General features: G+C 51.6%; 1 protein-coding gene across 1 annotated transcript; it reads left to right on the top strand.

Moving 5' to 3' along the window:
• The first annotated feature begins 1,421 nt into the window (after positions 1-1,421).
• CEACAM19 (CEA cell adhesion molecule 19) lies at positions 1,422-23,366 on the top strand. Its single transcript, XM_028530148.2, has 8 exons — positions 1,422-1,693; positions 2,301-2,669; positions 13,265-13,391; positions 17,988-18,071; positions 19,206-19,252; positions 20,276-20,352; positions 20,959-21,036; positions 22,026-23,366. The coding sequence occupies exons 1-8, from the start codon at positions 1,639-1,641 to the stop codon at positions 22,077-22,079; spliced, it is 891 nt and encodes a 296-aa protein (XP_028385949.1). The 5' UTR covers positions 1,422-1,638; the 3' UTR covers positions 22,080-23,366.
• The last annotated feature ends 1,314 nt before the right edge of the window (positions 23,367-24,680 follow it).

Here is a 24,680-nt window from a genome sequence, read left to right on the forward strand (position 1 = left end):
CCCTCACTCCAACCGGGGGACTCTGAAAGACGCCATCACCTCCCACAATCTGATGTGTGCCCAGGACACACACACACACACCAACTTGGTGTTCTCTCACCCTGCAGACCCAGAAATTTCACCCAGCACTGTCCCACCTTCTGCCCCCTCCCCCACCCCAGACGAGCGCTATTCGAGGGAACCTTCTGCAATGATGATGGAAATGTTCTAGGTCAAGGGTCTCCAGCCCCCGGGCCCCAGACAGGTACCCGTCTGTGGCCTGTCAGGAACCAGGCTCCACAGCACGAGGTGAGTGGTGGGCCAGTGATCAAAGCTCCGTCCCACCCCCTGCAAACCCCGGACCGTGGAAAAATCATCTTCCACAAAAACCATCAACCACAAAAATGGTTGCTGGTGCCAAAAAGGTTGGGGACTGCTGTTCTACATCTGTCTAATGTCATAGCCACAAGTCACAAGGGGCTATTGGGCACTTGAAAGTGGCTGGCTTGGGGGAACTAACTTTTTTAAGGCATTAAACTTTAATTAGTTTAAATGTATATTTCAACAGCCATATATAGCTAGTGGCTACAGTATTGGCACAACCCTGGACCCTCCATCACCCAGACTCTGTCCCAACAGAGCTCAAAACTGTAAGCGGCCCCTCCCACTTCTCTAGCCACATACGCCCACCAGTCCAGGATTCTGCAGCTTCCTCAAAGCATCTCCATGGCGTGTAGCCTTGTGCTTCTGCTTGCTTGTGCCGTTTACACTGACCTCACCCCACCTGGTACACCTCACCCCACCCACCTGGTACACCTCACCCCACCCCACCACACCCAATTATCTGCCTCATTCCTACTCCTACTCCAAATCTCAGCTGTCCCCTCCTCCAGGAAGCCCTTCCTGCCTGTCAAGCTGAGTGAAGCATCCCCTTGGGCTCTCCCAACCCCCTGGCTCCCCCATGCCAGCCCTGATCACTCTGGACCATCATTATCTGGAGGTGGGTCTGTCCCACTGTGGACCAAGGGCAAGGTAGGAGCTGTCCTAATAGTCACTGTGTCTCCGGTACTGCCCGGCTTGGGGTTGGGCATAAGAAGTGTGAGTTGGAATGAATGAATGAATGGTTTTGAAAAACCGTGCGAAGAGTTTTAGAATTAGCCAGCCATAGGTCAAATCCCATCTGCCCCTTCTGGCGGACTCGCCTGTCTCTCTCCCCCTCCCCTCAGCTTCCTCATCTCTGAAACGGGCACCGCCGTGCATGGTGGGTATCGGACAAGGTAGTACGTGCTGGGCCAGGCACAGGTGGGGCGCGTTGCTCAGCCAGGAGCCACTGTGACTGCTGTTGTGACTGACAGTCAGCTGAGTGGTAAGAAGAGATGGAAGCAGGTCAAGGGAGGAGTGCTGGGAAGCTCCGGGAAGTCCCCCCGTCACCCAGGGAAACTGGTTCGACCAGTGTCTGCACATTCATTCCAGGGAGCGCAGGAGAAGTCTCCGGAGCCTGTGGAAAGGGGGTGCCGGGGCTCGGCCAGCCTCTGCCATGTCTCATAGGCACCCCCTGGATCCTCACTGAGCAGGCCCACTGCAGACACCCAGGGCGCGGCCCTCCAGCCCCCTCAGTGTCCAGTGGGTGGACCCTTGGCGCCTCCACAGGACATCAGGATGGAGATTCCCATGGGGACGCGGTGCCGCTTCTCCAAGGATTTCCTGCTCTCAGGTAAGGAGGAAGTGTGACCCCAGGGCCTAGGTGAGAATGTGGGACTTAACCCGGGGGTTGAGGTTTCCCTCTGGAAGAAGGGAGGATTGTCAGGGAAGTTGAAATTATTAGAGTAAAATGAAAGGGAGAGCAACAGAGGTACAAACCCATCACCATTTTACCTATGGAATTTTCTAGAATGTTAGGACCATGAGGGCAGGAATTTATCTGTATTCAGTCCCCTGCTGTATCTCCAGTGCCTAGAAACCTAGGGAATTTTACATATATCATATATAATTGATGGGGTAGCATAAATAATGCATATGCCTATAAGTATTGGTTAGATGAATGAATTAATGAAGTCAGAGGGTCTGACTGCTTACAGGCAGTCCACACAGCATCTCAGGGCAGAAGAACCTTCTGGACCAATGGGATGGCAAACCTGTGGCATGCATACCTGGATTTCCACTCCTGAACCCAGGACAGACATCACTAATCAATCCCAGCACTATTTCCAATGAACAGCACTCAGAGTTCTAACCCCCAGATGAGGACTTAGAGGGCAGAAAATGCTGTGACCCCTGCCCAACACACTTCTGACCTCAGGCCTCCCTTTAATTCCTGACAGCCTCAGTCCTGGCCCTCTGGACCCTCCAAGGCTCCTGGGCAGCTCTCTACATCCAAAAGATTCCAGAAAAACCTCAAAAGAACCAGAACCTCCTCCTGTCTGTCCAGGGCCTCCCAGACACCTTCCAAGACATCGTGTGGTACCACGGGGAGGAGGCAGATGGTGGCACAAGGCTGTTCTCCTACATCCCTGACCTACAGCGACCCCAGAGAGATGGCAACGCCATGAAGCAACGAGACATCGTCGGCTTCCGCAATGGCTCCATGCTGTTGCGTCGCGCCCAGCCCAGCGACAGTGGCACCTACCAGGTAGAGGTCACCATCAACCCTGCCTGGACCATGCGGGCCACGACCAAGGTCCAGGTGGCCGGTGAGTGCTGGGTGATGGGGGAGGAAGTGGGAAGTTAATGCTCCCTGAGCAGCTACGATGTGCCCGGCCCTGTGCAAACACTACCTCTCTTCAACACACATTGATTGAGCGCTTACTGTGTACCAGGCCCTAAAGATATTTGCTCCCCGCATGCATTAACAAATAAAACATCTATAGAGTGTCCAACAGGGAGCCAGAGCTGGAGAATGGACTGCCTCACTGACTCCTCACATGCAGTCATTAATGAAACATTTATTGAGCACCTAGTGTTTGCCAGGTCTAGAGGGAGACCATGCAGTCATTAATGAGACATTTACTGAGCACCTAGTGTTTGCCAGGTCTAGAGGAAGACCATGCAGTCATTAATGAGACAGTTACTGAGCACCTAGTGTTTGCTGGGTCTACAGGGAGACGCTGTATCACACGATCCTCGTGTTCATACTCAAGTGTTTTTTTGGTGAATCTACTGTGAGCAAAGTGCTAGAGACAGGGCAGTGGACAACAGCAAAAGCTAACATTTCATGGACACTTGCTGTGGGACAGGTACTGTTGTGAACACGCACTAGGCGGGGGTGTCCAAATTCTTGGCGTCTCTGGGCCACACTGGAAGAAGAGTTGTCTTGGGCCACACGTGAAATACATGGAGAAAAGTAATCACAAACAAACAAACAAACAAACTGATAGTGTTTTAAGTAGATTTATAATTTTGTGTTGAGCTGCATTCATCGCCACCCTGGACCGCTTGTGGCCTCCGGGCCGTGGGTCAGACACGCCTGCTAGCGCCACAGCCTGGGCACAGCTGACATTTGAATCCCGCTAATTCTCTATGTGGGGGGGGGGGCTGTCCTGTGCGCTGTGGGACATCGAGCAGCCTCTCTGGCCTCTGTCCTCTACGTGCCGGTAGTGCCCTTCCAGTTGTGACAGGCCAAAATGTCTCCAGACATTGCCAAATGTCCCCCAGGGACTAAATCACCCCGACTGAGAACCACTGCCCCATAGTAACTCACCCATTTTTGCCTTTAAGAAACTCCATGGAATGTCACATGTCAACAATATCTCCATGGGCCTGGCAGGCGGTGGCAAATAATAAATAGACTTGATTGCTCATTGTCTATGTCCCCAGAGCTACTTTCTGACTGTCATGATGTATTCTGTTTGTTTATTTATTTTTAGAGACAGGGGAAGGGAGGGAGAAAGAGAGGGAGAGAAACAGCAATGTGTGGTTGCCTCTCGTGCACCCCACCCCAGGGAACCTGGCCTGCAACCCAGGCATGCCCTGACTGGGAATCGAACCAGCGACCCTTTGGTTCACCAGCCAGCACTCGATCCACTCGATCCACACCAGCCAGGGCTTGTATTCTAATTTATCAGTTTACACACTGGCCTCACTAGGATAATCATTCTTCAAAGTGAGAGAAATAGGGGCATACTCTTCCTTTTATCATCCAACGTCTACTCCAGTATGTGGGATGTAGTAGGTTCTCAGTTAATGTTTGCTGACTAAATAAATAAATGAATGAAAACTTTAATTAAAAAAGAAACTCCAAGAGGCAGGAGCCATTATTGTTTCCATTTTACAGATGAGAAAACTGTGGCACAGAAAATGGTAGAGCTGAGATTTGATCCTATGAAGTCATGATGCCAGGGTCTGGGAGATTAACCACATCCTCACAAAGAGAAAAAGAAGAGTCTCCCACTGTCATTGAAATGTGGGGTGCCGATAATGAGCATGCATAATAAATTAAGATGCCATTGCAGATAGTGACCTCTACAATAATAGTGATAGCTAACATTATTTAGAGCTTGTCCCATGCTAGCTTTGCATATAGTCACTCATCTAATCCTCACAGAAGCCCTGTGAGGTGCACAGTAGCATTAGGCCGATTTTACAGATGGGGAAACTGAGGCACAGAAAGGTTATGACTTGCCCAGTGAAGACAAATGAAACAGAATGATGTGATCTGGGATGGGAGGTAATCAGGGAGGCCTTCCTGGAGACAGGACACTGAGCAGAGATGAAAAGAAGGCAAGGGAGGGAGGGAGCCGTGCAGGTTTTGGGGGGACCAAGTTCCCGGCAGAGGGAACAGCACGTGCAAAGGCCCTGAGGCCAGACTAATTTGGTGCGTCCTAAACACAGATGGAAGGACACCGTGGCCCACAGGGTGATGAACAAGTTGGGTGTTCGCAGGCGAGTCTGAGAGGCACTCAGGGGACAAGCCTGTAGGCCATGGGGGAATGGACAAGAAGCCACAGTTTAACCCGCCAGTGGGGCCCAGTGCAGGTTGCATTTGCATTTCATCCAGGGGGGACCTGAGGCTCAGGCGGCTTGAGGCGCCTCCCATTTCAGGCAGCTAATCCTCAAATTAGTGGTGCAGGATTTGAATGCAGGGCTGCCTGAATCAGAGACCCGGCTGTCTCTGAAGACACTAAACCACCCATTCACTTATTCCTTCAGCAAACACTCCCCAGGCGCCTCCTCCTCAAGGCCTCATTTGCATCTGGCCCACACTGAGTGGTGCTGGGGACACAGTGGTGACCAAAGCAACCCTGGCCCCGTGTCCCCAGTGCTCACAGCCCAGGAGGGAAGACAGATAGGAACTAAATAATCACACACACATGCACGCACACAAGCAGATCATTGTACACAGTGCAGGGAAGGAAAAGCAAGGGCAGGGGTTATGAGGCTGTAGGTGGGGCATCCACTGTGGGTATTAAGGAGGTTGGGCCAGAAAGGTGATCCTTCAGCAAAGCTTGAATGATGACTGGCCTTTCTAAGTAGAAGGGAAAGAAGCTTTGGGAGGAGTTCGGGTAGAGAGCTCAGCCTGTGCCAAGGGCCTGTGGCAGGAAGCTGCAGGGCTGGTAAACTGAGCTGGCAGCAGAGCTAGGAGAGCATCCTAAGCATGTCTTTGAGCCAGGGCGGAGGTTGTAAGGACAGAAGCTCTCTCCAGCTGGCTCAAAGTGGAGAGAGCTGTTAAAACCCCGGAGGGAGCCCCTGGGAAATAAGCACCACGAGGCCTGGGTTCACAGCTGCTCCCTGGAGCCTAGAGCAGGGCAGGACCCACTGCTGAAGGGGCCCCGCAAGAACTGGGGGGAAATAGTCGTTAGGGAGGCCAGTGCTCCTTCCACCTCCAGAGGACGCCTCCTCTGGTCCTGTCTCCTCTCAGACTCCATGCCCCTCTCCATGGCCCAGCATTCCCTCCCGGACACGACAGCAAAGAGTGTGTTCGCCCAGGCTTCTTTGCATATTCTGAATCCCTTCTTGCAGAATGTGGAGATTTTTTGTAAAAAGGAGCTGAAGAGAGACAGACAGAGAGATTGACAGAGAGACAGACAGAGAATCTGGATGGCCCAGTCTGGCCTGCGATTTGCTTCCCTTGAGTCAAGGGCCCACCCCTTGTCCGAGGGGGTGGGGTCAAGTAGGACAAACCAGAGGCAGAGCTGGGGGTCTGGGCACCAGGGCTGGGAAGATGAACAAGAACTCAACACCTGCCATTTCTAGTAATGATGATATGTATTTGTTATCAGTTTGTTCACCATTAATCCCCTGGTGCCTCGGGCAGTGTTCAGCACACCCTAAGGATCCGATACGTATTTGCAAAGGCATCACCTGTCTAGGGAGCACTTGCTACATGCGAGGGACATCCAGGCTCGGACCTGTGCTGATCTCACCTCACCTCACCTCATTCCATTCCCACGGGAACCCCCTTGGGAAGGCCCTGGGATGACTCCCTCTCTGCAGAGGGGCAAACAGGGGCCCAGAGAGGACCCAAGGCCACGCCTCTGGGAGGAGGGGCACCGAGGCTCCCACTGGGTCCCACTGCATTCCCTCCAGCCCCTGCCACCTGGCTCTTCTCTATCCACGGTGCTTCCACCCCACCGGGGCTCCAGAGAAGCACCAAGGGGTCCCCATGGAGTGTGGCACATAACGTAACGTAGGAGCTGCCCTGGCTCTCAGAGGGCTGAGCTGAGCACAGGGAGTGGGGAGGCAAAGCCACTCAGCTAGATGGAAAAGGAAGAGCCACGGGAAGGCGGAGGCCCTGACCCCTGTGGCTCCGCGGGCCGGGCATTGTCCTGCAGAGCAAAAGGTCACGGGTTCCTTTCCTGGGTAGGGCAGTAAAAAAAAAAAATTAAATTACAACATTTAAAATAAATAAATAAAAAGGCGGAAGCTGAATTCATGGGAATTAGGGACAGAGTTGAAAGTGTCCTCAAGTCAGAATGGTCTCCTTGGCAACCAAGGGCATTTATTTTTGAGGGCAATTGTGGCCCAAACTTCAGCTGCTTCATGGTGGGGGGTGGAGATGGCGGGGTGCACTTCCTGCACCCCCACCCCCTGCCCTCTGTAACTCAGGTGCTCTCTCTGTCCTAATCATGAGGGGATTGGCCGTAACAGAAGCCGCCCCAGCTGGCGTGTGCAGGAGAGGGGTTAGTAGAGGGCACTGCGTGCTCACAGGGCCTCCAGAGGGCTGGGAAACAGGAACAACATACAGATTACTCAGCAAAACTGCTCCCGCCCCTCAGCCCCAGAACAGGCATGGCCCACGCTGACAACGCTGGGCCCAGAACCCCTGCACATGGGGCACCGGGAAGCTGCATTCATTCAGTCCTTTATTCATTCCACAAACATCCACTGAGCCCCTGCTGGGTGAGCAGCACTGAGTTTACAGAAGGAACAGGACAGAGAGCCCTGTCCTTGTGGAGTTTATAGGTCAGTGGGCCTGGCGACCTCATTCCCACCATCGAAGGCCTGGCCCGAGGATGACAGTGCCAGACTGAAGAGGAGGCTAAGGCCCTGGCTGGTGGGGCTCAGTGGATTGAGCGCAGCCTGATAACCTAAGGGTTGGTGGTTCGATTCCCAGTCAGGGCATGTGCCTGGGCTGCCGACCAGGTCCCTAGTAGAGGGTGCATGGGAGGCAACCACACATTGATGTTTCTCTCCCTCTCTTTCTCCTTCCCTTCCCCTCTCTCCAAAAATAAATAAATAAAATATTTTTTAAAAAAAGGAAAAAAAAAAAGGAGGCTAAGAAAGCTAGTCTCTGGCAGGACTCCTGAGGTAGAGGATTCCCAGGCACAGGGCAGCCTGGAAACATGAGACAGGCCCAGGACACGTAGGTACCATGGCTGTCTCCACTGCACAGATGGGGAAACTGAGGCTCAGAGAGGGGAAGTCGGTAGCCCAAGCTCCCACAGCCAGGAAGCAGCAGAAACCAGGCTCAAGAGCCCAGAGGGAAGTCATAGTCACTTATGGCTGGTGTCTGTTGTTTTGTAAACCTCATCGTGGGGATTTCAAGCGGCGCTACATGGGCACCTCAAAAACCTCTGGGCCCCCCGACAACCAGGCCAGTGAATAGGGAGCTGCACATCCCTTAACCGGCCATGCACAGAGAGTCCACATATACTTATCTTCTGCATCCTCCCAGCCACAGCATCATGACCCCCGTTATTTAGGGGGGAAACTGAGGCACAGAGAGCTTAAGCAGCACATCCAGGCCACCTGGCTGGGGACCAGGACTTGGACCCAGGCTGGCCAGCTCCAGAGCCCACAATCTTCACTACGACTTTAGAGGAGCCCCGCCCCCCACCCCCCACCCCCACCCCCACCATCCCTTATCTGGAGTTCTGTTTTCTGCCTTTTGGTGACCTGTGGTCTGAAAATGCTAAATGGAAAGTTCCAGAAATAGACAATTCATCAGTTGTCAATTGTGTGCCATCCTGAGGAGCATGATGAAATGTGCCACCACCCAGCTCCGTCCTGCCCAGGACGTGAATCATCCTTCGTCCAGCATGTCCCTCCCGTGCCCACTCCCTGCCCCTCAGTCACCCAAAGGGCAGGACTAGTGATGCTAGCAACTCTGACATGCCCACGGGAACCCAAACAGTGCTTCCTGCAAGTGAAAGGTGAGTGCAGCGCAGTCAGACACTTTAAGAGACAGAGAGAGAGAGAGAGAGCCCATTCTCGTAACTTTTATTACAGTATAGTTATAATTGTTTTATTATTGTTGTTAGGGCCTTCCTGTGTCTAATTTATAAATTAGACTTTATTAGAGGTACGTAAGCATAAAAAACATAGTATATACAGGGTTTGGTATGATCTGTGGCTTCAGGCATCCACTTGGGGGTGTTGGAACGTATCCCCAGCGGATAAAGGGGAGACTAGTGTATTCCATCTCATCATGAACAGCCATCACAGAAGGCTAACTCCAGGGTGTCAGCGGTTTACTGCTCACCAGCCATTGGACCTTTCATCAGATGGCCACGCCATTCAGAGCCTCCATTGCCACATCTGACAATGGGGGCAACCACGACACCTCCCCCCTCAGGGTTGTTTTCAGGGTGACCCTGGAGCATCCTTATGCTGCTGCTGCCTTTGAAGCTCTGCAAATCAACAGAGCCCAACCAAAGGAGAGAAGCGCAGGCTGTTTATTCAGAGTTCACTCTGTACAGCAAGGCATCAGCCACTGTCACCCTCATCGTGGCTGAGACTCAAAGGCAGGCAGAGGGAAAGCTCAAGGGTGCCCTCCGTGGGGGCCGTTGGCACAGGGAAGCGATCTAGAAGTGGGGCATCCTACTCGACCGGTTAGGGCACATATCTGGCTCCCCCTGGTTGGTCCTGAGTTAGAAGTTCAAATGAATATTAGGGAAGCTGTCAGTTATCAGCCAAGTCCCGACTGCGTGGAGCTGACTGTTACAGAAGTTATTTAGCTCCTGGGACGGTCACTGAGGCCAGCAAGCTGGCTTCCTGCCAGTCTGGCATAGAGCAGGCTGGCTTTTCCGGGGCTGTTGTGAGAGCGTTGGTTTCCCAGGCGGGGGCTACTGCAGGCTGTGGGTCAGAATTCTGCCTTTATAGATGGTCTGGCCATTGTCCGTTTGTAACACGGTCCCTCGAAGCTTTCAGATGTGATCGTGTCTAATAAAATATCAGCATGGACACATCCTGTCTGCAGAAGAAGACCCAGATAATTCCTTTTTAGTAGAGCTGAGCATAAGCGGTCCCAGAGACCAGTGAGGAGAAATGTCAAAAAGAAAGTTTTCAATCCCGGAAGGTGAAACAGCATGTGAGGGCAAGTTCCAGTTACTCCTCGCTGCAGAGCAAACTCGGCGGTATAAAACAAACACCATTTTATCACGTTTTTGACTTTGGGGATCAGGCGTTTAGACAGAGCACAGCAGGGACAGCTCCTCGGCTCTGTGGTGTCTGCAGCCTCCGATGGGAAGACGCAGGAGGCCGAGGTTAGCTCCAGTGCTGGAGGCTGCGTCATCCAGGGCTGTCTGCGCCCACGTGTGTGGCTGGCAACCGGGACTTGGGCTGGGGCTGTTGACCAGATCAGCGTCACGTGGCCCCTCCAGTGTGACTGCCTGGGACTCCTCACAGCCTGGTGGCCGGGTTCTGAGGGAGCGAACATGGAGACTGGGGGTAACCCAAAAGACCGAGGCAGAATATGGACGGCTTCTCCTGAGTGTCACCTACAACGCATTCTTTCTCTTTAAAGAATTTATTTATTTATTCTTAAAGAGAGGGGATGGGAGGGAAAGAGAGAGGGAGAGAAACACTGATGTGAAAAAGAAACATTGATACACAACCCGACCAGGGACCAAACCCGAAACCCAGGCATGTGCCCTGACCAGAAATCGAACCGGTGAACTTTCACTTCTTGGGACAACACCCCACCACGCCACACGGGTCAAGACTACATGGCATTCTTTTGGTTACAAGGAAGTTTACGGTTGGCCCAGATTCAAGGTGGAGGTTGAGGGTGAGGGCATAAATCTTTCTGCTAGATGGGAGAATAGCAAGGTCATATCACAGAAGAGCATACTGTTGCAATCAACTTTGGAAAATCCGGTGATTCACAGGCTTTCTCTTTACATGCTCACTGTCTATAATGAAAGGCAGGAAACACATCACACAAGTTGTTATAAAAAGAGGGCAATTATGTGAATCAGGCTGGGTAATTGCTTCAGCAACAGAAACTGCTTCTGGCTGATTTAGGCAGCAGGAGAGTGGATTAAAGAGTCCTGAACAGCTCGAAGACTCTCAGGACAGAGGACCAGGCTTGGGAGGTGTTTTATGTTGAATCAGGTCTCCTCCAAAAGATATGTTGAGTCCTAACCTGCAGTCCCCCAGAATAGAACCTTATTTGGAAATCACATCTTTACAGAGGTAAGCAAGGTAAAATGAGGTCATACCGGGGGCCCTGACCCAATATGCCTGGTGTCCTCATAAATTGGAGAAATCTGGACACAGAAACGTGTATGTGAAGTTGCCTAGGGTTTCAGTGTCAGAAGCAATACTGGTGTTTTGTTTAGTCAGCACAGTGCTTTAAGGCAGGTTTAAATGAGTGGTCCACACATGAGGCTGGAAAATGTCTTTATTTGGGGCAGGCTTCTGCCCAGTTAAAACTCAGGGTTCTCTTTCCAAGGAAGCAAAGGTAAGGTCTTCACGGCAGCAGCAGCAATAGGACTCCAGTGCTCACGGGCCTCCCAACTCCACAACCGACTTCCAGGGCAGGGGATGTCCTTTTTCCAGGCTCTGAATTGCAGCCCTTCACTTCACTCTGATTGGACCAAGCTGAACCAATCACTTAGGCCAAGTGAATGAGGAGTTCTGATTGGCTTACATCTGGATGGCTGCCTATTCTGATCCAATCACTGTGACAGGGTTGGGACTATACTGATTGGAATATGCTAATGAAGTCCCACCCAGAACTGAGGGTGGAATCAATCCCTCTATCTCTTGGAAATCCTGGAAACTTCACAACAGTGGAATGGTAGAAGGTGCTGGGGAAACACCCACATGCCCATTCTACCAACATTAACTAATTGCATAATTAAGTAATGAGCCATGAAGAAAAAGTGTATCAGGAGTCTCCTTGGCCTAGGGTTATAAAAGAAAGCTTCTAGAAGGAGCTGGGAATGGAAAAGTGAGCAGGAGTTGTAGCACGTGGGGAAGAGCATGCCAGGCAGAGGGAACAGTATGGGCAAAGGCTGGATAGCTCAGAGAGTGAGGAAGGGAGTTGTGAGTGGTGAGACTGGGTGGATGGACTGGGCAGCAGGTGCCAGAGCGAGCAGGTCCTGGGGGAGGGGACTCCAGATGTTGTAAGAAGACTGGCCGATTGGTGGAAGGACGGGGGAAGGGCAGGGACTGGAAGGCTCTCTAAGCCAGCCAACTCAGCCTCAGCCTTGTCCCATCTCCGGAGTCACTCAGGGAAGTCACCTAATAACCACCTGCTGTTGTGGGAATTGGATAATGTAGACACAGAAGGTGCAAAAATTGTTGGTACAGTTTCTGGAAGGGGGACAGCCTTCTACTGTCTGCCCAAAGTGGCCTGCTGGGCCTTGGTTTGTACATCTGCAGAATGGGCCTAACTTAGCCAGCTCCTGAGGTAGGGAGACAGCTACTGAATATGCCCAAATACCAGACAAGTCTGGACGCAGCTACCCATTTCCTCCCAGGGACAAGATTAAACTTTAACATGGACTTCGAACACTTTGAACAGATAAACTTTTAGGGAGATGGATGAAATAGGCAAACATTTATTAATTTGAATACACACACGCACACAGACACTCACACACACATAGAGAGAAAGAGAGAGAGATTCTAGTCCATTGGGAAATGCCTTTACTGGCTCAGAGCCTGAAATAGCTCATTCCCACCATTCAAGGCTCTCAGGACCCAGGCATCTCTTTCAGAAGCCACACGCAGTGGTCATTAGGAGTTCAGGTGTCCCAGGTATGATCCCAGCACTGCAATTACCGTGAACTTACCATGAGCCCTCAGGTAGATCAGTTCACTTTTCTGTGCCTCAGTTTCCTCATCTGTACAATGGCACAGAATCTACTTCAGTGGATAATTGAGAGAGCTGTGTGTGTGTGTGTGTGTGTGTGTGTGTAAACTCATTCAGTCTTCACCACAACCCTACAAAGTAGGTATTCTTACAATCCCCATTTCACAGATGCAAAAACTGAGGCACAGAAAGGCTGAGTGATCTGCCCAAGGCCACATAGCCAGTAGGCAGCAGGGACTAGAACCCCAGTATTCTGACCTCAGGGTCTACGAACTCAGCTGCCAAGAAGGGCTGGGATATAAGTGTTCAACTTGACATGAAAGGCTGGAGGCCTCAGGCTGGGGGCCAGAAGCCTGGTAGGCTTTGTCCCAAACCTGGCACATTGAGTTTGAGAGCCCTGCTAGTCCAGTGCTCTCTGTCCTTCACAAAACACAGCTCAGAACCTCCTGCTTTCACTGGAAGAATGGAGACGACATACCTGAGGCAGAAAAAAGTGGGTAGGCAGGGTGGGGTAGGGGATCACATCAGGAGATGGGTTTGGGATGTGCTGGGAGTGGTAGGAAATCCTAGGGAAGCTGAGACCTTGAGGTGGGGCAGCCAAGGAGCTCCATCCGGGACTCACTGGGTTCTGTGTGCAGTGGAGTCAACCAGGTGGTGGGATACTCAGGTCCAAAAAATGGAAGAAAGCTCTGGGCTGGGAAGTTGCCCAGATCACACCTCAGCTCTCGGTGGATAGTCATGGATGTGGGGGGTAGGGTGTGCTCCTGAGACATCACACAGTCTTGTCTCTCTCTCTCATTCTCTTAGAAAAGCTGCCCGTAAGCACTGGGAATATGACTGCCATCATCATCGGATCTCTTATTGCTGGGTCCCTCTTCATCAGCATCATTGCCTATGTCCTGGTAACAAGAGGCTGGAGGGGCCGTAGCCACAGGTACAGGGGCCCCAGGCCTCTCTGCTTTCCTTCTGTCTCCTCCCCCTGCCCCCTCAATCAACCCCATTCATTGATTCTTCCACAAGTCACATCATCTGACCGATACACAATTTCATCAAATCTTAGGGCCCCTAAAGTGAAAGAAACTTTCCATCCTGATTTTAGAGAGAATTCTGTATTGCAAGGGACAAAAACCCAAAACTTGAATTGGCTTACAAAGAATTAGAAACTGTTTTTGTCCTATGTGAGCTTCAGGTGTGGCTGGATCCAGGGGCTCAATTTTTGCCAAGAAACTCCTTTAGCCCTGACCAGTGTGGTTTAGTTGATTGGGCGTCATCCTGCAAAGTGAGAGGTCATGGGTTCAATTCCTGGTCAGGGAACATGCCTGAGTTGCAGGTTCAGTCCCTGGTTGGGGTTTTTATGAGAGGCAACCAATTAATGTTTCTCTCTCACATCAGTGTTCCTCTCCCTGTCTCTCTCCCTCTCTAAAATAAATAAATATTTTTTCAAGAAAAGAAAGCCCTGGCTGATGTGACTCAGTGGATTGAGCACCAGCCTGAGAACCAAAGGGTCGCTGGTTCAATTCCCAGTCAGGGCACATGCCTGGGTTGCAAGCCAGGTCCCCAGTAGGGGGCGTGTGAGAGGCAACCACACATTGGTGTTCTCTCTCTCTCTCTCTCTCCCTCCCTCCCCCCTTTCCCCTCTCTAAAAATAAATAAAAATTTTTTAAAGAAGAAAAAAAACTCCTCCACATGCCTCTCAACTCTGCCTTTCTCTATGGCGGCTTTATTCTCAGGCAGGTTCTCACCTTGTAGTGTGACAAGAAAGCTCCCAGCAGCTCCAGGCTTATGCCCCACCAGCTCAATTCCCGCAGAGGACAAAACTGCCTCATGTTCCTGATAGTTCCAACCAAAGCCCAAGGGTTGACTTAAATCACATGTTCTCACATGGAGTAGTTACTGTGGCCAGGTGCTGGAATGCTCTGATTGTCCAAACATAGGCTGTTTGGGAAGCCCTGGAGCTGGAAATACAACCAGCTTCACAAGACCAAATGGATTGAGAGTGGGGAGGGGTTCCTCAAAGGCAAACCAGACGCTATTGCCAAAGAAGTGGAATGCATGGTGAGCAGGCAAAGCCATCAGACAGTGCCTACTTCTGCATGGGTGGGGAGAGAGCAGCGGGGGCCTATTTCCCCAGGAGACAGTCTGTTTGCGAAACACTCCTCCCTCCTGAGATGAGCCTCTTCAGAACTTGGTTCTGAGCTGGTTGCAGATAAGCCATCCAATTTTTCTGCCCCCCGCCCAATCCCCAGAAAATGAAGGCAGCAATCTTCTCTCTTCCCTCAACTGTTGCTTGCTTGTTGTGGTTTCTTGACCTTCATCACCTTACTTGTCTTCCTCCTGATATGTCCTAATTTAGGGGTGTCAAGAGGCTGTAAAAAATACTATAAACAGAGCCACTTTAAAATGGAGCCAGAGCAACAAACAGAATAGACTCATAGATACAGAAGACAGACTGACAGCTATCAGAGGGGAGGGGGTAAAGGGGCTGGGTGAAAAAGATGAAGGTGTTAAGAAAAAAAAAAAACAAACATAGACAATGGTATGGTGATTACCAGAAAGAAAAGAAGGTAGGGGGAGATAATGTTACAGAACAGACGGAGGGAGTGTTGAACGACATAAAAGATGCCCCCTTTTTCTCCGGGGGGGGTCCTCCCCCATATGAGGTGCACTTTGCCGCCACAGGAAAGACTCTCAATGCCAGAAAATGGTGAAAAGGAAAGGAATTATTTATTTAAAAGTTATACAGACTAAAGTTCTTTATAATATCCACAAATGCACACAGTCCTTCCCTCTTCCTCTGCCCCATCTGGAGTACTGTATCTCAGGAAAGAAGTAGAAGTCTGTGATTCAGGCTCCCGGCACCATCCACATGGCAAAAGGGAGCACTTCCAAAGCCACATGATCCCAACAAGACACCCAAGCCACATGGTCCTGAAAAGATGCCTAATGGCTGCCGGGCCTGGGTTTAAATCCCAGCGCAAATCTTCCTCTGCAGCCCCATTTCCGGCTCCTCCCACAAGTGACCACAGCTGCCAGCATTTGGGGCAGGTGTGGCCCTATGGTGTGGAGCCAATCCTCTCCAAGCTCATCTGGACCCCATTACAACTCCCTATTTGGGGCTCCCCTCTTGGCTGCGCCCTGTTACAGTAAGAGAGGATAAAGGGGGGGGAAAGGGTGACGGAAGACTTGACTTGGGGTGGTGAACACACAATACACTATACAGATGATGAATTATAGAATTGTACACCTAAAACCTATATAGTTTTATTAACCAGTCACCCCAATAAATTCTATTATTAGTTAATTAATTAACTAAATGGAGCTGGAGCAGCCGTCCTGAGGAAGCACCTTGCACCTCTTATCCCTCCAACCTCTGGAATCTTAAAACCGGACAAGACAGGCTCTGGACTGGAACTAATGCAGCGTTGTGTCCAAAAATAACACTGTTTGCAAAGATAACCAGGAAGCAGACATTATCGCTATGACTACCCAACCGACTGGTGACTGTTAGGTTAATAATTTGAAACATTGTGTGCTTATCTGCACCAACAGAAATGCCTCCTACTGGTGTCATCGTTTCCCTTTCCTTTCTCATGCTTCACCTCCTCACCGGAACACTTTTTGGATTTCTGCCTAAATCCGTTACTTGCTAACTAGCTCTTCCTTTTTTTTTTTTTTTTTTAAAGATTTTATTTATTTATTTTTAGAGAGGGAAGGGAGGGAGATAGAGAGAGAGAGAGAGAAACGTCAATGTGCGGTTGCTGGGGGTTATGGCCTGCAACCCAGGCATGTACCCTGGCTGGGAATCGAACCTGGGATACTTTGGTTCCCAGTCCGCGCTCAATCCACTGAGCTACGCCAGCCAGGGCTAGCTCTTCCTTTTTTATCTCAAGTAAAAGCCGTGGCCTTTCGCTTTGAGCATTTTATTTTTAGCTTTCACCTCCTAGCCCGATTCTGATCAGGAAAACAGTCAACACATATTTGCAGAGGACCTACTAGGTGCCTGGCACTCTTCCAGGCACTAGAAGCTCCAGTGGAAACGGGTTGGAGGTCACATCTAAGTTCAGGGGGAAAGGATGCTGTGATTGGCTACTAATGTCTGCCGCCATCCTATCAAAGGTAGAGCAGGCACAGAAGCCCTTCCCGCTACACTCCTTCACTCCAAGAGCTTCAAGAGGAACCGAAAGAGGTGATGGGGAGCATCTGTCCCTCGGAACACAGTTTGCTGTAGTCTCTAGAGCCTCTCTTTAGAGGCGTGAAGTCATTCACCAAATGGTCTAGAACTGGCTTGCGACTGCCAAGAGTTTCTCGGGACAGAACCCGGTGACTTGGAAACTCCAGACAAAACTAGGCTCCGTGTGTCCTGACCCTCTAACCAGCTTTTCCCCGACTACGACCAGTGATTCTCACAGACTCTGAGAGATTCTCAAAGCGCTGGCTAAACTACAGGCAACTTAACCTGGCATTCCGGGCCAGGGCATTAAAAACACAGAATCATGGAAATACTTAAATACATGGAAGTATTTCTGGGTAAAAGGCCATCCTTTTGAAACTTACCCTCAGATGGTTCTAGAAAAAAAATATGCATGGGGTAAGAGAGAGGAAGAGAAAGAAGACAGATGCTAAAGCAAATGGAGTAAAAATAATAGGTCAATTTGAATAAAAATAATAGGCCAATTTGAGTAAAAGTTATATAGATGTTTTTCATACTATTTTTGTAAATTTTTCTCTAAGTTTGAAATGGTTTCACATAAAAAGGTTTTTTTAATGGCTTGGTATTTTTAAAGGCTTTGGAACACGTGGTGAAAAAATTATTTTTCCATTCTCTTGGCCTCATTCTGCTTGTGGTAACTGAACAGAATTCGATTCTAGCCAGCCTTTAATGCCTTTCTAATATTTGCTGGCTTTTACCAAAAGAAAGTCGGCAGCTACACCAAGCTACAAATCATTGTTGGGCTTTTATAATTTTCCCAGGCATTTTCTGCTTATGTCTCCTTGGAATTAGTTTTTATGTATAATATAACAGCTTCTGATGGGGCTCCCAGCTTCCACTCCTGGCCCCACAGTCTGTTCCCCATTCAGCAGCCAGAGACACCCTGTTCAAATCCGTGAGCTCAGCGTCCCTCAGAGTCAAGGCCACCATGGACATGAGACCCGGCTCAGTCTCCTGCCCCACCCCACCCCACCTCACCTCCCTGACCTCACCACTTCCCACTTTCACAGCCTCTCTTCCCAGCCACATTCCTCTCCTTGCTGTTCCTTTGCTGCTCCTGCTCCTGCCTCAGGGCCTTGCACAGACTGCCCCCCTCAGCCTGCAACTCTCTGTTCCTGATTCCTGCACATCTGGTCCCCTTGGCTATTTAAGGATCCTTAGACTATCCTACTTAAAATCACACACACGCACCTCTTCTGCCCTCTGCTCCTTTCCATCTTCATTTTCCTTCATAATATTTTCCACTCTACTGTTGATTGTTTATTCCAATTCTCTACCATCTAATCTAGTGTCATCTCTGTCTTTCTCTTTCCCCACTAGAGTGTCTGCTCCAGAATGCCAGGGGTCTCTGTCAGTCTTGTTCCCAGCTGTGTCCCCAGTGCCTTCGACAGCATCCAGCTCATGGTTGGTGTTCCATAAATATTTATCCAGTGAAGTTACTAATTGGAGGTAGTGATGCCAAGTGTATTTTAAATAAGAGTATTCAAATGAGCCTATTTAAAGAGAACTATTTTGCCCTGGCTAGTGCAGCTCAGTTGGTTGGAGTGTCATCCCATACACCAAAAGACTGAGGGTTCCATTCCCAGGCAGGGCACATACCTAGGTTGCAGGTTCGATCCCCAGTCAGGGTGCGTATGGGAGGCAACCAATCAATGCTTCTTTCTCACATTAATGTCTGTCTGTCTGTCTCTCTCTCTCTCTCCCCTTCCTCTATTTCTAAAATCAATAAACAAATTTTTAATTTTTTTAAGAAGTACCTTTTCTTTCTTTTTTTAAGATTTTATTTATTTATTTTTAGAGAGGGAAGGGAGGAAGAGAGAGAGAGAGAGAAACATCACTGTGCGGTTGCTGGGAGCCATGGCCTGCAACCCAGGCATGTGCCCTGACTGGGAATCGAACCTGCGATGCTTTGGTTCGCAGCCCGCTCAATCCACTGAGCTACGCCAGCCAGGGCTTATTTTTAATTTTAAAAAAATTTTAAAAGTCAAGAGAAATATTTTTTTTCAAATACAAACAACAGTTTGTTTAGAAAGTCACAGAGTTGTTTTTTGTTTTGTTTTTCAGTGAGCCAGTTGGGCTTTGGGGGCTCAGGAAACAAGTTATAGGGGAAAGAAGGGCCCTTGGAGCTTGAGAGAGAGAGAGAGAGAGAGAGAACAAAAGTACGTGCCTGGAGGGAAGAAGAGGGGGAAGGGGTGGAGAAAGAGAGACAGACAGACGGAGAGCCTAAAGAGAAATATCAAGGAGATCATGAAACAGGTGGACAGAGTGGAATTGCTTAGACGGCCTGTATAAATGACAGCTTTGGAGAAATGTTGCTTATTGGTGTAAGATGGAAGCTGGGGATACTGAGGAAGGGCTGCGTAGCTGGGGATTATGGGAGAAGAGATGTGGATGGGGACCGGTCTCATCCTGGCTCACGCTGAAGCAGGGACCACCTCTCTCTCTGGAGCCTGGTGGGCTTTCCAGCTCCCCTGGGTCTCTGCCTACCTACCCGAGCATTTGACTGTACTAATGCTGGTTCCCTCCATGTGCCCCCAGGATGGCGACCACAGGGAAACCGGAGCTGGACCCCAGTCGTAACAGTGGTAAGCCAAGGGCCCCGCCCTGCTACCTGGCCTTGCTCATGGCTCTCTCCTCTTCTTCCACAGCAACAAACCGCCTTGCCCTCCGCTACTTGGGTTCTCCCAACTGTCTACCCCACCCAGACCTCTCTGGGGTCCCCAGACTCAGCCCACAGATCCCGAGGGCATGGGCACTCACCCCAAACCTGTTTTTCTCCTCTCCTCAATGGCTGGCGCTCCCAGTCCCCAGGCACCATCTCACCCGCCCAGCCACCAACGGGCCACACCCACCTCAGGCTCCAGCGCTCAGATCCCTCCACCCAGCTCCTCCAGGGTGTCCCAGGACAGCCATCACCCCATTCCTGGCAGGGCCCTTCCAAAACTCCTACCGTGTCTCTACTCACAGACCCTCATGGCTCCCCAGTGCCCTTAAGGTAAAGTTCAGGCTCCCTAACATGTCTTTCATGGACTCCCATAAACCGGTCCCCACTGTCTATCCGGCTTCATCTCTGACACATAACATTCCCACCCTCAAACCAACAAACAAACCAAAAGACAGACCAAACATATAGTTCCTCAAACACAGCAGGCTCATCCTGGCTGGTGTGGCTCAGTGGACTGAGCACCAGCCTGTGAAACGAAAGGTCGCCTGTTTGATTCCCAGTCAGGGCACATGCCAATCAATGTTTCTCTCACACATCGATGTTTCTCTCCCTTTCTCCCTCCTTTCCCCTCTCTGTAAAAATAAATACATAAAATCTTTTTTTAAAAAATCTTCACTTCTCCTTACAGTCTCAGGTGTACCCCTCTTCCAGGAAGCCCTCCATGACCCTTCTCCAGGCCCTGACCCCTCTCTGGGAGCTGTCTGGGCTTCCCAGCTCCAGCCCTGCTCACTCTGGGTCTTCACTGTGTGGGGACAGATCTGTCCCCGACATAGGGCTGGACAAAAAGAGGGATTTGCACAAATGTTAGTTGAAGACATAAATGAATGTCGACAGCAGCCAGAGTGGGCCTCTGGGTGTTTCCTCCCTTTGTCCTCTGCTTCAGGTGACAACAACATCTACGAAGTGCTGCCGTCTCCAGTCCTCCTGGTGTCCCCGCTTAGTGACGCGGGGTCCACCAACGCCACCACGGTGAGCCCCTACCCCTCTCCCCTCCCCTCTGACCTGGTGCCTCCCCTCCAAGTCGTCCCTGGTACCTCTGGGGTGCACTGTCACACAGTTTGGGAACAGTGACTGTCTCTCCGGCACCCTTCCTTCCTTAACAACCGGAAGGAAGAGAGACTGGAAGGAAACAGCACGAAGGGCATTTGTCTCTGGGCCTGGAGTCCTGGGGGCGGCTCCGCTTTCCCCCCCATCTGTGTTTTCCACACTGCGCATACACGTTCCCTTTATGCTCAGGTGGGAAGGGTTGATGAAAATAAGAATTAAATGAAACAAGAAGAGAAACTTGAGGAGCTAAGACTATACACATGGAACAGCAGGTGGTGACTGGGAGGCTGACGTTAACAGGGTGACTGTCAGGCCACTAGACGCACCCCATGAGGCGGCACCCTCGCACCCATCGCTCGGAGGGGAGCACGGAGGTGCAGGCAGGTTGCACCTTTCACCTGGGCTTCGCAGTCAGGGAGGGGCGATGGGGACTGGGAGTCAGGCCTTCCCTAACACCAAAGGTCAAGGGCAGCTGGTGGGGGTACCAGGACCTGGCTAACCTGTGTTCTTCCATTGCAGCCCCCGCCCCCGCTCCCACTCCCAGCCCCGCCCCCGCCCCTGCAGCCGGAGCCAGCGCTGGAGAACCACCAATACCAGGTGCGGGTCTCTCAGGCAGGAGGGATGGCCAGGACCCCACAGGCGCGGTGGGGAAGGGTCAAGGAGGCCGCTAGGAGAGCTGCCCTCGCCACCATGCCCCACTCTCGGGGTCTCGCTGAGAGACCTTTGGCAAGTCCTTTCCCCTCCTGGGTTGCACTTTCCTCCTGCATCAAAGGGACTCAGGGCTGAGAGTTTGCACAGGAGGAAATGAAGGGCGGGGGGGGGGGGGGGGGGGGGCGTCGCTCAGGGTCCCTCCGTGGTCAAGGCCCACCCCTGGGCCTGGGTCTCAGCCCCTGTCCGGCCGTCCCCTCCGGTCTGCCCCTGGGTCTCCGTCTTTGTCTCTCAGTGTCCCCGCCTGTCTGCGTGTTTCTGTGTGTGTCTCTCTACCCCCTCCCTCTCCTCTCGCTCCCTCTCTCTGTCCTTCCCTGTTTCTCTCCCTAACTCTCTCTGTATGTCCTCATGTCTTTGTTTCTCTGTATCTTCTCATCTTTTTCTGTGTCTCTGTCCCTCCCATCTCTTCGTCTCTGTCACTCCATGTCCACCCCTTTTTCTGGCTCCTCCAGTACCTCCATGCTCTGCATCTCCCTCCGTCCTCCGTCTCGGCCTCCTGGTCTCTGTTCGGCTGTGTTTTTCTTTTTTTTTTTCTTTTTTTTTTTATATTTTAGGCTTGACTCCTTTTTTTAAGATTTTTATTTATTTATTTATTTTTATTTTTAGAGAGGGAAGGGGGGGGAGAGAGAGAGAGAGAGAGAGAGAGAGAAACATCAATGTGCGGTTGCTGGGGGTCATGGCCTGCAACCCAGGCATGTACCCTGGCTGGGAATCAAACCTGCAATGCTTTGGTTCGCAGCCCGCTCAATCCACTGAGCTACTCCAGCCAGGGCTCGGCTGTGTTTTTCTCCATGTCTCCCAGTCTCTAGCTGGTGCTTCTTTCTCCCCACAACTCAACCCCCAACAACAACCCCCCCTCTCCCTCTCTCCCCCACCAGGATCTGCTGAACCCCGACCCTGCCCCTTACTGCCAGCTGGTGCCAACCCCCTGAAGGGGGCCCCAGCCGGGCCAGTGGGCGGGGAAAGGCCTCAGACCTCCCCTGGAGGCCTCACCCCTGCAGAAAAGTCTCACCAGAGACGCAGCAGGACCAGGCTGTCGGGGCTGTGGGGCCGATTGGGTGGACTCGGCTGAAGACACGGCAAGGCATCCGGCAGGTGTCCGGGGGTGGAGGGGCGGAACGGAAGACCACGAGGGGCCTGGCTTCCCACTCACTCGGCGTGTACCACCCGCCCTTAGTCCAGTCCTTCTTGCAACCTGACCTATGCCATGGGCCTGGGGAAAGCAGGCTCTCACCCCCTTCTCCTCCTCCGCTGGGATATTTGGGAGTTAGGAGGAGGTGGTCTCGGGCCTGCCTCCAGCCAGACCTCTTGGACACCCACTTTGCTGGACTCCCCACCGACTGTCAGTCCACAACGCCCTACCCCCGATCCCTGGTGGCCCTCGGAGCCCCTGTCCCTGGGGACAAGGCAGCCCCCACCATGCATGCCCCAGAGGACAAGGAACATGGCAGGAAGGGCTGGCCCCACAGGTCTGTGGCCCCAGGTGATAGTCCTAGTCAGTTCCGATGGCTGTCGGACCCCTTCCCTGCTCAGCAGAGCCAACCCTTCCCAAAACCCAGTCTCTCGGAACCTGTGGCCATCTTCTGTCCTGTGCCCCCCACTCTGAATCTCACCGCACCCCTCAGGGCAGGACTCCCTCCTCTGCCCCACCCCCCCACCCCCCCACTCCCAAATGTGAGCATGGTCTGTGGCCCTTAATTTATTCATCCATTCAACAATACGTGGGCTGTGCGCCATGCACAGCTCTGGGTCCTGCAGCTCTGGCAGGGAAGGAAGCAGAGAAGACTCCCGCTCTCCCAGAGGAACCTCGGTCCAGGGAGAGAGTCAGGAAACTAAGTAACTAACAAAGGACAAAGGGTGTTGGACAGCACTCAGGGAAATAAAGAAAGGAGGGGGGTTGGGAGTGGTTCACTGAGAAGGTGACAGTGACCTTTAGTGCTCAGTGACACTGAGCAAAGACCTGAAGGAGGAGAGGGAGGGAGCCATGTGAAGAGCTGCAGGCAGAGCTTCTCAGGCAAAGGGGACGGCAAGTGCAAAGGCCCTGAGGTAGGAGGGTGCCGGTGTGTTCAAGGAGCAGCAAGGAGGCCAGGGTGGTGGGAGCAGAAGACGGACAGGGCTGAAGGGTGGGAGGTGACGTCAGGAAGGCGGGCAGCAGCAGAGCGAGCAGGGCCGTGTATCGGGCACTGCACAGACTGTGGCTTTCGCTCGGGAGCTGAAAACAGAGACTGTGGTAGACTGAATAATGGTCCCTCAAAGTGCCTATGTCCTTACCGATGTCGCCCCATGAATTCAATAAAAATATCTATGTCCTAATTCCCTGTGGATGTTACTTATACGGCAAAAGGGACTTTGCTGCTGTGACTAAATTGAGGACCCCCGAGATGGGGAGTTATCCTGGGCTATCCTGGGGGGGACCTAAATGTAATCACAAGGGCGCGTATAAGAGACACAGGAAGAGCAAGCATCAGAGCAGGAGGGAAGGGAGCAGAGACCCCACGGCACACGTGAGAGACGGAGGGAGGGGCCAGAAGCCAAGGCAGCGCAGACTCAGGTACTGGGGTTCCACTGGCCCTCGCTGGCTTTGGAGATGGAAAAGGGCCAGTGAGCAGAAGCTTCTAGAAGCTGAAAAAGGCAAGAAAATAGACCGTCCCCTCGAATCCCCAGAAAGCAACACAGCACTGCTGACATCATGGTTTTGGCCCAGTGAGGCCCGTTTCGGACTCTGGAACTCCAGAGGTGTAAAAAGATAAATTCCTGCGGTTTTAAGCCATTAAATTTGTGGCAATTTATAATAGCAGCAACAGGAAACTGATAGAGAGAATGAGGAAGCATTCACAGAAAGGGAAGGTGCACCTCCCGTGGCCCAGCATGCAAATACTCCGTGCGAGGGACTTCCATCCCCAGACTTCTCAGGACACCCAATGCCTGGTCACTGACCTCCTGCTCGCTGCAAAGGTCAGTGAGGTCAATCACATGTGCAAGCCTCAGCTTCAGGATTGGCTGCTAGGGTGCCGCATATGGGGGTGCTCTGTTCAACTCAACCCTGGATGAGGAGAACCCACGTGCCTGCTTCTCATCTTCTATGCCAACAACTGCCTGTCAGACCCCGTACCTGTTCTCTCCTCTCCTGGATAATGGGGTTTTTAACTAAGCATATGGCTGCCGAGCATAAAAACTACACTTCCCAGCTTCCCTTGCAGCTAGGTGTTATCCCTGTGATGAATTCCAAGCCAATAGGATGTGAGCAAAAGTGATACACAAATCCTCAGGTCATATCCTTAAAAAGAAAGGATTCTGCTTCTTGTCTGGTGACTTAGACTGGAGACAGGCTGCGGTGGTGGGAGCCACCTGGGATCATGGGGAGGAGGGCAGCACAGAGCCAGGTTAGAGGGGGAGCCTGGGCGGGAACACAGGGCCTCCGAGCCAGGTTAGGTAGTTACCTGAGAGACTCCTCCGTTGTGTAAGCCTTTGTTACTTAGGGATTCTATTACACCCAGCTCCTTCTAAATCTTAATACAACCCCCACCTCCAAA

The sequence above is a fragment of the Phyllostomus discolor genome, chromosome 12, assembly GCF_004126475.2.
Source record: "Phyllostomus discolor isolate MPI-MPIP mPhyDis1 chromosome 12, mPhyDis1.pri.v3, whole genome shotgun sequence".
Taxonomy (NCBI): Eukaryota; Metazoa; Chordata; class Mammalia; order Chiroptera; family Phyllostomidae; genus Phyllostomus; species Phyllostomus discolor.